The 15662-nt window shown below is 37.3% G+C and overlaps 1 protein-coding gene across 1 annotated transcript in view; it reads left to right on the plus strand.

The window, feature by feature from the left end:
• Positions 1-15662, plus strand: part of ATP13A5 (ATPase 13A5) — a 99621-nt gene that overhangs the window by 2400 nt on the left and 81559 nt on the right. The window contains exons 2-5 of the mRNA XM_010959264.3: positions 13985-14158; positions 15014-15160; positions 15377-15447; positions 15553-15633. Coding sequence (XP_010957566.2) covers positions 13985-14158; positions 15014-15160; positions 15377-15447; positions 15553-15633 — 473 coding nt within the window. The remainder of the gene's footprint in view (positions 1-13984; positions 14159-15013; positions 15161-15376; positions 15448-15552; positions 15634-15662) is intronic.

The following is a 15662-nucleotide window of genomic DNA, read 5'->3' on the forward strand; positions in this document are numbered from 1 at the left end:
CCACTGCAGTCTTGGGTTATTTTGCTGAGCCAACCGCAGATATCAGGCAAGATTTAAGGCCTGGCAGGAGCCTCCAGAGTTGAACCTTGCTGTCATGTCTCCTGTATTCTGGTCCCTACTCCTCCAGGAGGGGAGCAGCTAATATTTCCTGTGCCCGCTCGATGCTGGGTGCTTGACAAGCAATATTTCACATCACCCTCTCAGCAGCCCACGTGATCGATACCCTCACTGTACTGGCCCTCACTGTCCTCCCCCACATCCTCCTCCACTCCCCACCCTCCTCACTCCTACCTGGCTCCAGTCGTCTCTTTTTCCTCCACTTGTCTTTTTCCTCAAAGAATTTCCTTTTTTTCTACTCCAGTGTTTCACCAGCCGCTCCATTCATGGTCAGCTTTTCTTATATTCTCTTGAGAACCCACAGTTTCACAAACAGCCCAGAGCATCCTTCACAACACCAGACCCTCAGTGAGCCTGGAGCCTTTGGGCTGTACAGTGCAGTGCCTAATGGGAATGGGAGCTGTTCTCTGGCAGACCTGGGTTTGAATTCTGGTCCTGTCGGGTGACATATTTCACGTCGCTGAGTCCTTTGTAAAGTGGGGATAGTGATACTTACCATTCAGAATCCGGGTGAGGATTCAATGAGGAAAGACAGCCTTTCCAAAAATATCTTCTGTAATACAACATTGTTAATGCGTTTTATTACATTAAAGTCTCACTTTTCTCCTCAGCAATTCGGTTTGAGAAATACTAGATGAAACAGGTAGGCGGATAACAGCAGGGCCTGTCAGAGCCTTTGGTCTACCTTGCACTCTCTAACAGGGGCATTGCAGTGTGCTCTGTTTCACGTGTATCCATGGAAGCCTTCCTCGTGTGTGTGTGTGTGCGCATGTGTGCGTGCAGATTCCTTCGTGACTACTGCTCCATGGAACCACCATAGGAAAGGCTGGGATGTTCTCAATGAATGTTTGGTATCATTTTAGCCTTATTATTACTCCTCTAGGAGAAAAAAAGTCATTATATCTCACCTCTGCCAGGCAAACTATGTGCACCATGGCCTCTGTTTCAGGATCCTCTCTGGACACACTTGCATTTACTTTCTGGAGATGGTCTTGATTCTGCCCCTGAGACAGGAGAGCTGCTTTGTTCACATCAGTTGCCAAGTCCAATCATTCCGTCCGTGCACCGCCTCTGCACAGATACCCACCAAGCTAGTGTAAAATTACAAGTGGGAGCAGCCCCAGAAGGCACGGTGGCTGCTGGGTGTGCAGGACACGGGTCCGATGGGAGGGCACTTCCCTTCGTGGTAACTTTTTCCTGGGAAACAGTGCAGGAGCTCTGGACTTCAGACAGCAGATCCTAGTCAAGGCTGCCCTGCTGACCGTGTGGCTATGGACAAATTTTTGGACCTGGCTAGTTGCCTGAGAATGACATCACTGGCCCCTCTGACTCACAAAGTTCACGAGGGTCACATAAGAAATGGGGAAAGTGCTATGAAAACGTAAAGGGTCAATTTACATGGAGTCAGGAGTTGTGCCCTTTAAAAATGAATATTAATATCGATGTGCAGTGAGATTGATGTTGACGCTATTGCCATTGTCTCTGAGGAAACCTGGGGAGGGGTAACTTTTTGAGGTCTACCATTCCAAAAGCAGGGTCTGAAGAGCTGGTAAGAAAAATCAGGAATTTTGAACATCTGAATTCTTTTAAACACTGTCATGTACTCCTCATTTTCCATGAAAGGACAAACAAAACAAACCAAAACTCAAGGGACTAAAACTGAAAATTTAAAAGTGAGCCTTATTGTCTCTTTCCTGTGTTTAGTCACTATTTAAATTAACGGCTTGGATGAAGGCAAGTTTATCTAATCCTCAACTGATACCTCACCATGAGGGAGAGAGAACAATATAAGTGACAGGATCCAGATTCAAAAAGTTTTCTAGGCTGGATTGTAGAGGAGAAATTGGCAAAATGGAGTGTAACAGGCCTCAGTATTGAGTTTTTAAGTTATTATCAAAAGACAAAATGAGGTTTTCAAAGACTTGGTCTTAGTAGCTATGCATGAAAAAGTGCTTTATTTTGTAACTGGATTTTAGTTGCCATATATATGATATAACCATAAAAAATTAGTCCTTAGATATCTTGTTAAAGTCTGTTCTGCAGAAGAGAAGAAATAAGTTATAATTTATATAAGAACTGTTTAAACTATAATTTATATAAAAACTGTTTAAACTATATAAGAATCATTTAAAAGACATTGGGAATAGTCCCCCAAAGATCAGTTATGGTAGTTACATTCCAGTAGTTGAGAGGCTGATGTGGAGAGCAGAGTAGAAGTTGGCAGAGCTCAGCCTGATTTATTTTCCTTATGAAAGCCCTTCCAAACATCTGTGGTGGTAGAATCGTAACATAACCCCTCTCCGATGAGCTTTGCCTTTGTACAGTCCCCTCCGGTCGAGTGTGGGCAGCACTCAGAAATATAATGAGCTTTATAATTCCTGTAATTGGGTTATGTTGCATGGCAAAAAGGGATTTACAAATAATAGATGCTGGAGAGGGTGTGGAGGAAAGGGAACCCTCCTATTCTGTTGGTGTGGATGTAAATTGGTGCAGCTGCTGTGGAAAACAGTATAGAGGTTCCTTAAAAAACAAAAAGTAGAGCTACCATATGATCCAGCAATCCTTTTCCTGGGTATATATCCCTAAAAGATGAAAACTCTAATTCAAAAATATATATGCACCCCAATGTTCATAGCAGCAATATTTACAACCCAAGTGCCCATCAACAGATGACCGGCTTAAGAAGATGCGGTGTGTGTATATATATAATATATGAATATATAATAATAGTAATATATTATATATTATAGTAATATATTACTATAATAATATTAATAATACATATAATATATATATTACTCAGCCGTGGAAAAGAATGAAACATTGTCATTTGCAGCAACATGATTGGACCTAGAGAATATTATACTAAATGAAATAAGCCAGACTGAGAAAGACAAATATTATATGATATCACTTATATGTGGAATCCAAAAAAATAATACAAATGAATCTGTATACAAAACAGAAACAGACTCACAGACAGAAAACAAACTTACAGTTACCAAAGGGGGAGAAGGAGGGAGGGACAAATTAAGAGTATAGGATTAACAGATCTAACTACTATACATAAAATAGATAAGCAACAAGGATTTACTGTATAGCACAGGGAATTATATTCAAGATCTTGCAATAACGTATAATAAAATATAATCTGAAAAAAATAACTGAATCACTTTTCTGTACATCTGAAACTAACACAGTATTGTAAATCAACTATACTTCAATTTAAAAAAAAAAAAGGGAGAGTATCTGGATGGTCCTGACCTAATCAGGTGAGCCCAGGAAAGAAACTGGGCCCTTCCTGAAGTCATAGAGATTCAAAGCATGAGAGGGATTTGATGCCAGGGAGGTTTTCTATTGCATCTTTGAAGACAGATGTTTCAGTGTGGCAAGGAGCTCTAAGTGTTCTCTAAGACCTGAGAACTGAGAGTAGCTTCTGGCTGACACCCAGCAAGATAATGGGGACTTCTGTTTTAAAATTACAAGCAACTGAATCCTGCCAACAACAACGTGATCTTGAAAGAGATCTTTGATCTCCAGAAGGAGCACAGCCCAAACAACACCTCATTTTTTTCTTGCAAGGCATTGAGCGGAGGACCCAGCTAACCAGACCTAACCCACGGGAACTGTGAGACAGTAAATCTGGGTTATTTCAAGCCACCTATTATGCAGCAATAGAAAACGAATACACCATCACAGCTGTCCAGCAAGCAAAGGTGCAGCCCTGGCAGGTAGTAAGCAGCCTATCTTAAGCAGACAATAGATGCTCATCTGTGAAGGATGGTATACAGCTATTTTTCCCAAGAGAGAAATTTGAACCAAATTATTCCTGAGACACCCCTGCTGTTTAGCAATGCTCTTATTCTACAGATAACTTTTAACAGAACATGCCATGTTGTCCCATGCCTTTGATGTAGGGCAAATTTTGGTTCCAGAAATGGTCCTGCTAATCAGCCCACGCCTCTCATTACCTTTAGATGTACACTTAATGCTCTCTTGCCATTAGCCTCATCAAACAAAGGTCCTTGGTTGCACTTTTACTTCCAGGAAGACCACGTGGTAGCACTTTTGCTGTAGTGATGCTAGCTGACTTTATGGGCATGCGTACAGGTGAGAGTAACAAGATGTTCATCTCTTTGGTACTGGGCTCTGATTCACACTTCTAAAGAGTGGATGGCCAACAAAATCCTACTGCATAGCACAGGGAACTATATAAAGTGTCTTGTAATAATCTATAATAAAAAATATGAAAAAGAATATGTGTATATGTGAACCACTATGCTGTATACCAGAAACTAACACAACAGAGTAAATTGACTATAGGTTAATAACAAAGAGTGAATGGCCTTTCTTACTCCAGAAAGAAAGCATTAGAGGAACATTTAATAGGTTAAACTATTTCCATAATTATTTTGAACTTCTTCAAGATTCACTTTCTTTGATCTACAAATAATGATAACATAAAAATTATTAATAATAATACTTATTTCAAAAAGTAATCATGTCTATTTCATAGGCTTGTTGTGAGGATTAAATGGCAGCTAAGTAAACGTCCGGAAAGGATCATTCTTATTGTCAAATGTAGACAAAAGTGAAAGGACTCAAGACATTTTATCCTTACTCAAAAGGCACTGCATGACATGAATGTGGGGCAAAATATGGGGAACTATAATTAACAGTGCTTGGCAGCTAGTGATAACTAACACAAATCACTGCATGTGGCCAAACCAAACTAGCAATAGACAACTGAGGGACAATAACCAATAACATGATTCATTACCTAGAGACAATATTATCCTAGCATTAAAGAAAAGAACCTTGAAACATGGCAGAGTTCAAGATAAGAGAGCTGAGCTTTAAGAATGTCCTCCCATTTAACACATAAAAGAACACAATTTGGCATGTCCAGATAAAGACAACAAAGGGGAGATTGTGAATAATGAATAGAAACTCGGTGCAGGAATTGTTGTTAAAAAAAAAAAGAAGATAAAACATGATGAATTCTAGCTTCATAAAAGAACATAGAGATATTATCTCCTTGGCCATGATTCAATGGACTAAAAGTCTGAGGCCTACACAGAAAAAGCTAACTTACTCTAAGTCTGTTGGAACATTCTCACTAGAAGAAGAGCCTGACAGGTCACAGCAAAAAACTGGTGTTGCCACCCACAGAAGAGAACTGCAGTCCTGAGAGTTATTTAGGTTGTGTCCTGGTTGAGTAAAGAAGTTTGTTAACTTTGTGCTGTAAGAATCTCGTTTGAATAAGTGAAAGCGTTATGAACTGCAACCCACAAGCCCTGTTCCAAAACATTTGAATCAGCACTTTACACGGTATGCAAAGTAGTGGGTATGCAACAAATATTTCAGATGGAGAAACACACGTATAGTGAACATAAGAATGAGAGTATTTACAAAGACTCAAAAATACCTGGTCACAAGACCTGTGGTTCATAAATGCTAGTGCTCCAGACATGATAAAAATTCTGGAAAAAGACAAGGAGACCCCAAGGGATGGTTCCATAAGACTAAGAGGATCCCGCCAAAAGCAATTTGGAGAAGAAAAACCATGTTTAGGTGAAGCTGCACCCTGTATTTCTCCTTTCCTGAGGAATATGGCCATTCTTAGTTCTGTCTCTGATGGCAGCTGTCAGAACTACCTCTAAAGAAAAGAAAAAAAATGATTTTAAAAGGGTCCTTTAAGTGCTAGTACTTCATGTATATTTTCATTTAATCCCTATGAGTTAGTCACTCAGATACCCATTTACAGCTGAGGAAATTGAGGCTCGGTTAAGTAACATACAAAAGGTCACATTATAAGCAACAGAAGGAGGATGCTCTATCACACTGTTTACCTCCTATAGAAGTGAAGGATGATTGTACTGGCTCGTGTGTGTGTGCACTGGTGTGTGTAGTTGCTACATCTAGTTAATTTTGTAATCAATTTGGTGTTTATCTTAAAGCCTTTCTCCCTTCCTCAAAAGACTAGGAATAGACTTACCATATGACCCAATAAGCCCACTCCTGGGCATATATCCAGAAGGAACCCTAATCCAAAAAGACACCAGCACCCCAATGTTCACAGCAGCACTATTTACAACAGCCAAGTCATGGAAACAGCCTAAATGTCCACTGACAGATGACTGGATAAAGAAGCTGTAGTATATTTACACAATGGAATACTATTCAGCCATAAAAATGACAACATAACGCCATTTGCAGCAACATGGATGTCCCTGGGGAACGTTATTCTGAGTGAAGTAAGCCAGAAGGAGAAAGAAAAATACCCTATTATATCACTCATATGTGGAATCTAGAAAGAAGAAGAAGAAGAAGAAGAAGAAGAAGAAGAAGAAGAAGAAGAAGAAGAAGAAGAAGAAGAAGAAGAAGAAGAAGAGGAGGAGGAAGAGGAGGAAGAGGAGGAAGAAGAGGAAGAGGAGGAAGAGGAAGAAGAGGAAGAAGAGGAAGGAGAGGAAGAGGAAGGAGAAGAAGAAGGAGAAGGAGAAGAAGGAGAAGAAGGAGAAGAAGAAGGAGAAGAAGAGGAAGAGGAAGAAGAAGAAGAACAAGAAGGAGAAGAAAGAGAAGAAGAAGGAGAAGAAGAGGAGGAAGAGGAAGAAGAAGAAGAACAAGAAGGAGAAGAAAGAGAAGAAGGAGAAGAAGACAAATGAACTTAAATATAAAACAGAAACAAACTCATAGACATAGAATACTAACTTGTGGTTGCCAGGGGGGAGGAGGGGTGGGAAGGGACAGACTGGGAGTCCGAAATTTATAGATACTGACATATATATAGATAAACAAGTTTATATTGTATAGCACAGGGAATATATACAAGATCTTGTGGTAGCTCATAGTGAAAAAGAATGTGGAATGAATACATGTGTATTCACGTATGACTGAAAAATTGTGCTCTACACCGGAAATTGACACAGCATTGTAAACTGACTATAACTCAATAAAATAAAAATAAAAAATTTAAATAAATAAGTAAATATATAAATAAATAGATAAATATAAAAAAAAAAAAAGGCTTTCTCCTAGTTTCATGTATTACAAAGTGAGCAGTTTCTTTTTGGCCTGCATTTGACTTCAATTTTGACAATTTGTGCTCTATGGGAAAGCAAAAATTCCATTTAAGCCACTGGATCAATCACTTTTAGAAACACAACTTATGATTTTGGCAAATAACATTTAGTTCTGAATATTGCCTGTGGTCAAAACATTTCACAGTGAGTACAATGGAACTAGTCACTTTTAATCTACTGAAATTTTGTTGATCTGTAAATTACCCAAGCTAGTATTTACTCTCAACAGAGATGGAATGTTCAGAATGTTTCAGGAACAGTGTTAAATGCTTTGTATGCATTAACTCTTCAGCTTTTCACAATCCTAGAAATAGTTAATGTTATTACTCCCATTTATGAAGGAGGAAATTGAGTCATCAGAAGTAAAGTGGATCACCCAAGGTCATGTATCTGGTCAAGTTGTAAAGGCACAATCTGAACTTGGTTTTCTCATGCCATATCCCCAGCTTTTAACTGTGACATCAGACTACTTTCATTGCATTTTACAACCAGCCACATTTTTCACATGAGGAATCTAAATTTCAGTGAATGAAATCCTTTACCCAGATCACATTAACTTGTAAGTGATGGAGCAAGAAACAGAAGTGGGAGCTTCTAGGAGGCAACGGGGTGGTGTATAAAGAACAGAGGCTCTGCAGACAATCCTGGATAGGCTTCTAAATTGTGACCTTAGGCAATGACCTCTGTCAAAAGATACACATATTTCAATTACTCCTAATCCAAGCTACTTCTGTAATCTGCGCCTAGGAAAAAGACCATTAAGAATGTGCTACTGCTCCTGGTATCTGGAATACAGAATTCTAGTGGGGAACAAAAAAGTGAGGGAATATCACTGCTTTGAGACTCAGGTCCATGTGAAGATGGACACAACCTCTGTGCTATTCAACTCCACTAATAGGTGGCAGATCTGGGGTCCTCACCCCATGGAACACTGCCCGTTTCCCTGGCCAACCATGATTCAGTAAATTGCAACTCCAAACTGAAATAATCACCGCTTTCCTCCTCTGACTGAATTTGTTACCAAACCACCCGCTAACACTGACTGGGGGCTTCCTTTGTGCTCAACACCTTACACTTCTTGTTCAGTATTCACAACTATTCTTCCCGAGGTGTGCTGTTAATATCCCCTAAGTACAGAGATGGAAACTGAGACTTACAGAAGCTAAACCCTAAATAGGTGGCAAAACTTACTTTACTGCAAGGAGTCACATATAATGGGTTCAAGATTCTGAACCCATTATCTTTACAAGACCTCTGGATTCTATTCATCTTCCTCTTAGGGCACACATATTGTTCCAGGCTCCCTCCACTACCCTGCATTTCTTAGTGGATTTTACCAGAAGTGAATCAATATTTAGAAGAAATCTGAGTGACTTTTACGGCATCAGAAGAATAATCATTTAGAACAATTAAACTATACTTGAGGTTAATTGTTCAAAATGGAAACGTGACAAATTCAAAATCACATAAACATTGGCAAGCAGATTGGGAGTAGATTGAAAGGATGCCAGATAAAGTAGAGATTTGATTCTTTTAGCTGAAACCTCAAATCCCATATCTAGCTGCATAAACTCTGGGAAAACTAAGAAATGATAGAAAGGAATTTTATCAAGTTTTATGAGGCCAGTTTATCAAGTAAGCAAACACATTGCTTCTACTCATCTCTGCTCTTGGAGCTACACATTTCTGAAAGTTACTCTGACATTTACAAGTTCTTTAATATCTATCCATCATCTATCTCTCTATCTGTCTGTCATTTATCCATCTACTATCTATCTACTTACCTATTTTTTAACAGATAAGGAAGAAAACTGTTGATATTTTGATTGAGCTGTCCCCAGCCACAAACGGCATCTTTCACAGAAATTTATCTTGGTTATTAGGAATGTGGTTTCATCTCTGCTCCAGTGTATGTCAGCACTTCCCAATCATCCACACTAGGAGGCAGCTACTGTTTTCCCATTTCACCAAACTGCCTATTTCCCATATAAATCCCTTCTTTTTTTCTCATAGAAATCCCTTTCTTTTTTCATTCCTTTCTCAAATTTTGCTGCCATCATCTCTTTCTCAATGCAATCCTATTAAAGTAATTAAGGTAACTTCCACCTGCTTGGAACAGTGTCTAATAAAAACAATTCACATATATAAATACAGTGGTCTCAGTAAAAGTGCACTGTTCTTAAGTGTACTTCAATGACTTCTATCACCAGTTAGTTAAATGGGATTGCTAATGACTAATCCTCAAACTGAATATACTTCTCCATTTATTTAGATCTTTGCTCTCAGCAATAATATGTAGTTTTTAACTTAGAGGTCTTTCACAATTTTGTTAGAACTATTACAAGGTAATTGATTTTTTTTCCTTTGATGGTACTTATTACAAATAATATTTAACTTTATTCTCTAATTGTTCATTACCAGTACATACAAATACAGCTCATTTTTCTATATTGACTGTATATGTAGAAATCCATATATTTTCTATATTGATCCAGCAGCCTTGATAAATTCACTTATTAATTCTAATAATTTGTACATTCTTTTGACTTTATGTACATAATCACATTGTCTGCTCATAAAGAGAGTTTTACTTCTTTTCCCCCAACTTTATTGAGATATAATTGACATAACATTTTGTAAGTTTAAGATATACAACATGTTGACTAGATATACTTGAATATTGTAAAATGATTACCACCATAGTGTTAGCTAAATCCTCCAACACCTCATGTAATTACTTTTTTTGTATGTGTGGTGAGAATATTTAAGACCCACTCACTTATCAACTTGCAAGTATATAATATAGTATTGTTACTTTTCATTTTCCAATTATTTTAAACTTTATTTCTTGTTCTTGCCTTATTACACTGGTTAAGACTTCTGGTACTACAGTGGATATTAGTGGCGATTGTTGATAATCTTATTTTGCTTGTGATCTCAAGAGGGGAGTTGTTCAATATTTCATCATTAAGCATGATGCTAGCTGAATGATGTTCCTATCTATCACTAGTTTGCTGAAAGGTTTCTTTCTTTTTTTAAAAAAAAATGTATTGGTGTTCAGTTTTATGAAAGTTTCTCTGTATCTACTGAGATCACCTTATGATTTGCCTCCTGAATGTTAACATACCAAAATGCAATGATTTACATTGATTGATTTTCAAATCTTTGTAATCCTAGAATAAACTCCATTTAGTAATAATGCATTGCCTTTTTCATATATCACTGATTTGGTTAAATAGTGTATTTCAAGATTATTCCATCCATGTTTCTGACAGATCTTAGCCTATAATTTTCCTTTCCTGTAACATACCTATCAGACTTTGGTAGCTGAATGTGCTGGCCTCGTAAAGCTCATTGGGAGCATTCCCACCTCCTCTATTTTTAAAAGAGTTTGTGAAAGATTGATATCACTTCTACCTTAAATATTTGAAAAGATTCACAAGCCATTTGAGCTTGAAGTTTTGTTTTATTTTTGTTTTTGTTTTTTTGTAGAAAGGCTTTTAGTTACACATTAATTTTCTTTAATAACCATAAAAACATTCAGATTTATTTGAGCTTATCAATTTTATTAACCTTTCAGAGTAAAAATTTGGCATTATTGAGTTTCTCTATGGTACGTCTGCTTTCTATTTCATTCATTTGTTTTCTTTATTATTTCCTTCCTTATGTGTTAAAATCTCTAATGAGAGTGAATTTAAGTTCTATCAATTTTTCTTTATAAATTTTGAAATCATGTTTATAGGTGCACAAAAATTTAAGATTGTTACATCTCTCTGTTGAGTGGATCTTTTAGCTTATGAAATGTCTTTCTTTTTCTCATAATACTTCTTTCCTTAAAGTCTGTTTTGTCTGATATTAATATAGCTATGCTGATTTTCTTTCATTAGTCTTCGCATGCTGTATTTCCCCCTTCTTTATCCTTTTAATCTCTCTGCTTCTTTGTATTTATATAAGGTGTGTCTCTTGTATAGAGCATATAGTGGACCTTCTTTTATTATCGAGTCTGACAATCTTTGCTTTGAATCATAGAATTAGGGCTATTTACATTTAAAATAATTACTGATATTGAGTGAAAGTTTATAATGTTATTTGTTTTCCATCTATTCTGTCTATTCTTTGTTCTTTTCTTCACTTTACACTATATAGTATAATGTCCCATAGCGTCCACATTGACTTCATACATTTTGTTTTTAATGGCTGCACAATAGCCCATTGTTTTGACTCACATCTTATTGAACCATTAGCTATTATTTATTTCTTCTAATAACTTCACTATTACAGATAATGCTGCACTGAATATCTTTATATACATCACTTTCCACTTTCTGTATTATTTCCTTAGGTTATATTTTTGAGTATGGAATTACTGATTCAAGGGATAGAAATATCTTTATAACTCTAAATACAATTTGTCCCCTTATTTTCCCCAAAGAATTACTCCAATTTATAAGGTTATTAGCAGTAGGTAGCTATAGTAATTTCTTTGCAGTCATGATAGCATTGTGAGTTCCTTTTTTAATAAAAAAAAATTGTTGTATGGAAAAGAACAGAAGGGGAACCAGAATTATGATTACCAATGTCATTGCTGTGTGTAAGTAAACAGAAAAATGGGAAATCATTTACAAACATTCTCATTTCAGCTACAAGCCAGACTAAAATTCCAAACCATTCTGTTTCTATTTTGCATACACTTGGGCTTTGGCAATAAGCCTTTGTAAATAACTTAGGAAGATAATGCATATTAATGACATAATATGTGAACTGGCATATACTTTTTATTTAAGTCTAATAAATCTGTAATTCACAAATAAAACCAAAACAGGTTTACAAAACTAGAGGAAAGATATGAAGAGAGAAAGGAGATCCAACTGAAAATATGCTTAAAATCACACTGAACATGTTTCTAAGTTACATTTAAATCTTATCATGAGTAATCTCCAAACAGAGTGGCTGCATCACTAAACTTAATGATCATTTTTTTCCCCAGGTGATAGTGCTGAGGAACAGTGGGAAGGAACTCTTAACATTGTAATTATTTTGCTGAGCACTGAAGGGACATCATCTCATTTGAGCACAAGTAACCCTGGAAGGCACATATTTCTAATCAGTAGAAGAGTAAATTGGGATTCTCTAGACGTGAAATGATTTGCCTAAGGTCACATAGTTGATAACTAGCAGAGTGGTGACTCAAACGTATGTCTTTGCTTCTTAAGCCTGTGAACTTTTCAATACGTTTAAGGATTACTTTCAACAACTGTTAATTAAAATCTTGATCTACCACAGAGTTCTTTATTAGAAAATACTAATGAAAATGATCACATTGAAGATCAAAAAAATTTTCCATAGAACTAAGCCAAGAGATTTATTATTACATGATCTAAACTGGCATAAAGTTCAGGCAATTCCATCACTTAAAGTGTTATAGAAACTCAGTAAAAACCTCTATCCTTAGGGTATATTTTTGAGTGTGGAATTACTGATTCAAAGGGTAGAGTAACAATGTCATTCATATTCAGGAGCCCTCTGGGTCATCTAAATACTCTAAAACTCCTATTTTTGACATTTAAAAAGCAATACTATGAATTTATTTCATTGTAGAGGATGGAAACTATAAATTAGATTTAATTAAGCAAATTGCCTATTTGTCTTCCCCTAAAACCACATCCACATCTCAAGTCTTAACTCATAACAAATGTTAACTAATCTATTATTAGAACTGGAAATATTTTCAGCAGGTAAATCTCAGGGTAAATACCTATAAGTTGTCTTTTGAAAGTCTTTCATGCCCACAGATAATCTCTTAATTTATATCATCCTACTGTGTTAGAAAATAGTACACTTACACTTTCAGTCCTTCTCAATCATATATTATAAAACAAATCTGAATTTGAATAAAGGAAGATATGTAAGTATGTACTCAGCCATAAAAAAGAAAACAATGCCATTTGCTGCAACATGGATGGACCTGGAGATCATCATTCTAAGTGAAGTAAGCCGGGAAGAGAAACAAAAATACCTTCTGATATCATTCATATGTGGACTCTAAAAAAAAAGGAAGAAAAAGAAGCAAATAAGCTTATCTATAAAACAGAAACAGACTCACAGACATAGAAAATAAACTTCTGGTTACCGGGGGTACAACGGGTGGGTAGGGATAAATTGAGAACTGTAGATTTGCAAATACTAACTACTATATATAAAATAGGTAAACAACAAATTTCTTTTGTATAGCACAGGGGACTATATTCAGTATCGTGTAGTAACCTATAATGAAAAAGAATATGAAAATGAATATATGTATTTAATGTCTGATTGAAACACTATGCTGTACACCAGAAATGGACACAACATTGTAAACTGACTATACTTCAATTTAAAAAAAGATATATAAGTATGGATCATATCAGTCATAATTTTATCTTCCTCCAGGAAATTCATATTAATAATTTTTTAAAAACCTCATATCTAAGGTAAATCTGGTCCAAAACATGAGGTATTTTATAGAAATCTGAGGTGATGCTTACCAGTATTTAGAACCAGATAAGTCTGCCCACTCCTTGCTCCTGCTGTCTGACGTTTTAGTCCCACATGTCAGGGTAGCAAAATAGGTCCTTCCTTGTTTTTTTATGCTATCAGCTGACAGCTGTAAGCAATCAATTTGATTCAACCAGCCAAAACCAGATTTCTCCACCAGCTAACACCCCTGCCTCTAAAGTTTGTGTCTTGGAACAAAACGATGTGTTTATGTGGGGGGAAAAAAGAGTGATCTTTTATTTAATCTCCAGGAGGTGTTTGGTTACCAGACCAGAAATCTACGCAGAGCCCTCTGCCTCCTAACCTCTGTGCTGACGTGTGGAGCCCTTCTGCTGGTGTTCTACTGGAAGCCCCAGTGGAGGGTGTGGGCCTCCTGCATCCCGTGCCCCTTGCAAGAAGCAGACACTGTTTTGCTAAGGACAACGGTGCGTACCCTTCTGTGTCACATCTGTGCCACACCTTGTGACTGGCCAGCATTCCAGAGTGGATCTCCCTCTATTTGAGTGTTTCCTGGGGGGAAGGTATAGCTCAGTGGTAGAGGATGTGCTTAGCATGCATCAAGTCCTGGGTTCAACCCCCAGTACCTCCATTAAAAAATAAATATTAAAATAAATATTTAAATAAACCTAATTATCCTCCCCTCCAAAAAAAAAAAAAAAGAAAAAGTGTTTCCCTGTCTCCAAATAAAACATGGGGAAACCATCTCTGCTATCTATTTCCCATCTCTTACTTCGACCCAGGAACGAAGGACAGTTCCTCCACGTCAGCCTGGAGAAATTTCTACCCTGACAGGCTAGTTGTGAGCGCTCTTCGCCATTACCCGAGCAGGGGTGTCAGTGTTATAGCTCTTAAAGACACAACACGGGAATGTTTGTTCAAATTTTCCAAAAATATGTATTTTGAGGGAAATTATATATTTTAAACATCTAGATGTCATTTTAAGATAGCCAGAAACTCTTCTGGTTTCAAACTTTCTCGCAAAGTGTATCTTTCTCCTTATTCCCTAGTACAGGGGTTCTCAAATTTTAGTGCAAATCAGAAATACCTGGCGGGCTCCTTAAAACACAGACTGCTGGCCCCACCCCAGAATGTGTGATTCAGTAGGTTTAGGGTGAGGCTGAGAATCTGCATTTCCAGAAAGTTCCGAGAGAATGTTGACGCTGCTTTCTTGTAGCCCAAACTTCGGGAACCACTGGTCTAGCACTTGGTAGGTACTTGGTTGACTGAGGGCTTTATTGAATAACACTGGAGAATATCATGGGCTGGACTGTCTTCTCTAGGATGAATTTCAAAGATATACAAGGAAGAAGGTAATCTGCCTCTACTTATCCATGCTGAAGTTCCCTATAAGCAAGAACCCAGAGGAACCCGTGGTGGCTGACTGCCACTCTGTCATAAACCAAGCCGTATTAAAGCCAGAATTAAAAGTAAGTGATTTTAAGAGTGCAATGTTATGGCATGTCTTTGCTAAAAATAATAATAATAATAATATTTATTAAATGGAAGTTCTGAAAATCTGGGAATTACAGCCTTGTCTCAAGGAAAGTGAGAGCCACGTGGGGACCTGGATTAAACAACCCTCACCTCCCCTGATGGGCTTTACTCTGTGAGTGACATCTGTTCTATTGCATTTGTAATTGCAGCTGCGTTGTATCCAAGTGCAGAAAATCAGGTATGTTTGGGACAACTTGGAGAAGAGGTTTCAGAAAGTTGGGTAAGTCCGAGTTTTTTCTCAGTGCTCATCGGGATATAAGGGAAGAACAGCGATTGGTTGAGTAGCATGAACTGAAGTGCGGTTCCTGTCCTGACCACATCCTAGGTTGCTCGAAGATAGCAACTCCTGCCATGACATCCATCATACGTTTGGGCTGGGTCTGACTAGTGAAGAACAAGAGGTCAGGTAGGTTTTTGTGGTACCCCCCGAGAAAA

The sequence above is a fragment of the Camelus bactrianus genome, chromosome 1, assembly GCF_048773025.1.
Source record: "Camelus bactrianus isolate YW-2024 breed Bactrian camel chromosome 1, ASM4877302v1, whole genome shotgun sequence".
Taxonomy (NCBI): Eukaryota; Metazoa; Chordata; class Mammalia; order Artiodactyla; family Camelidae; genus Camelus; species Camelus bactrianus.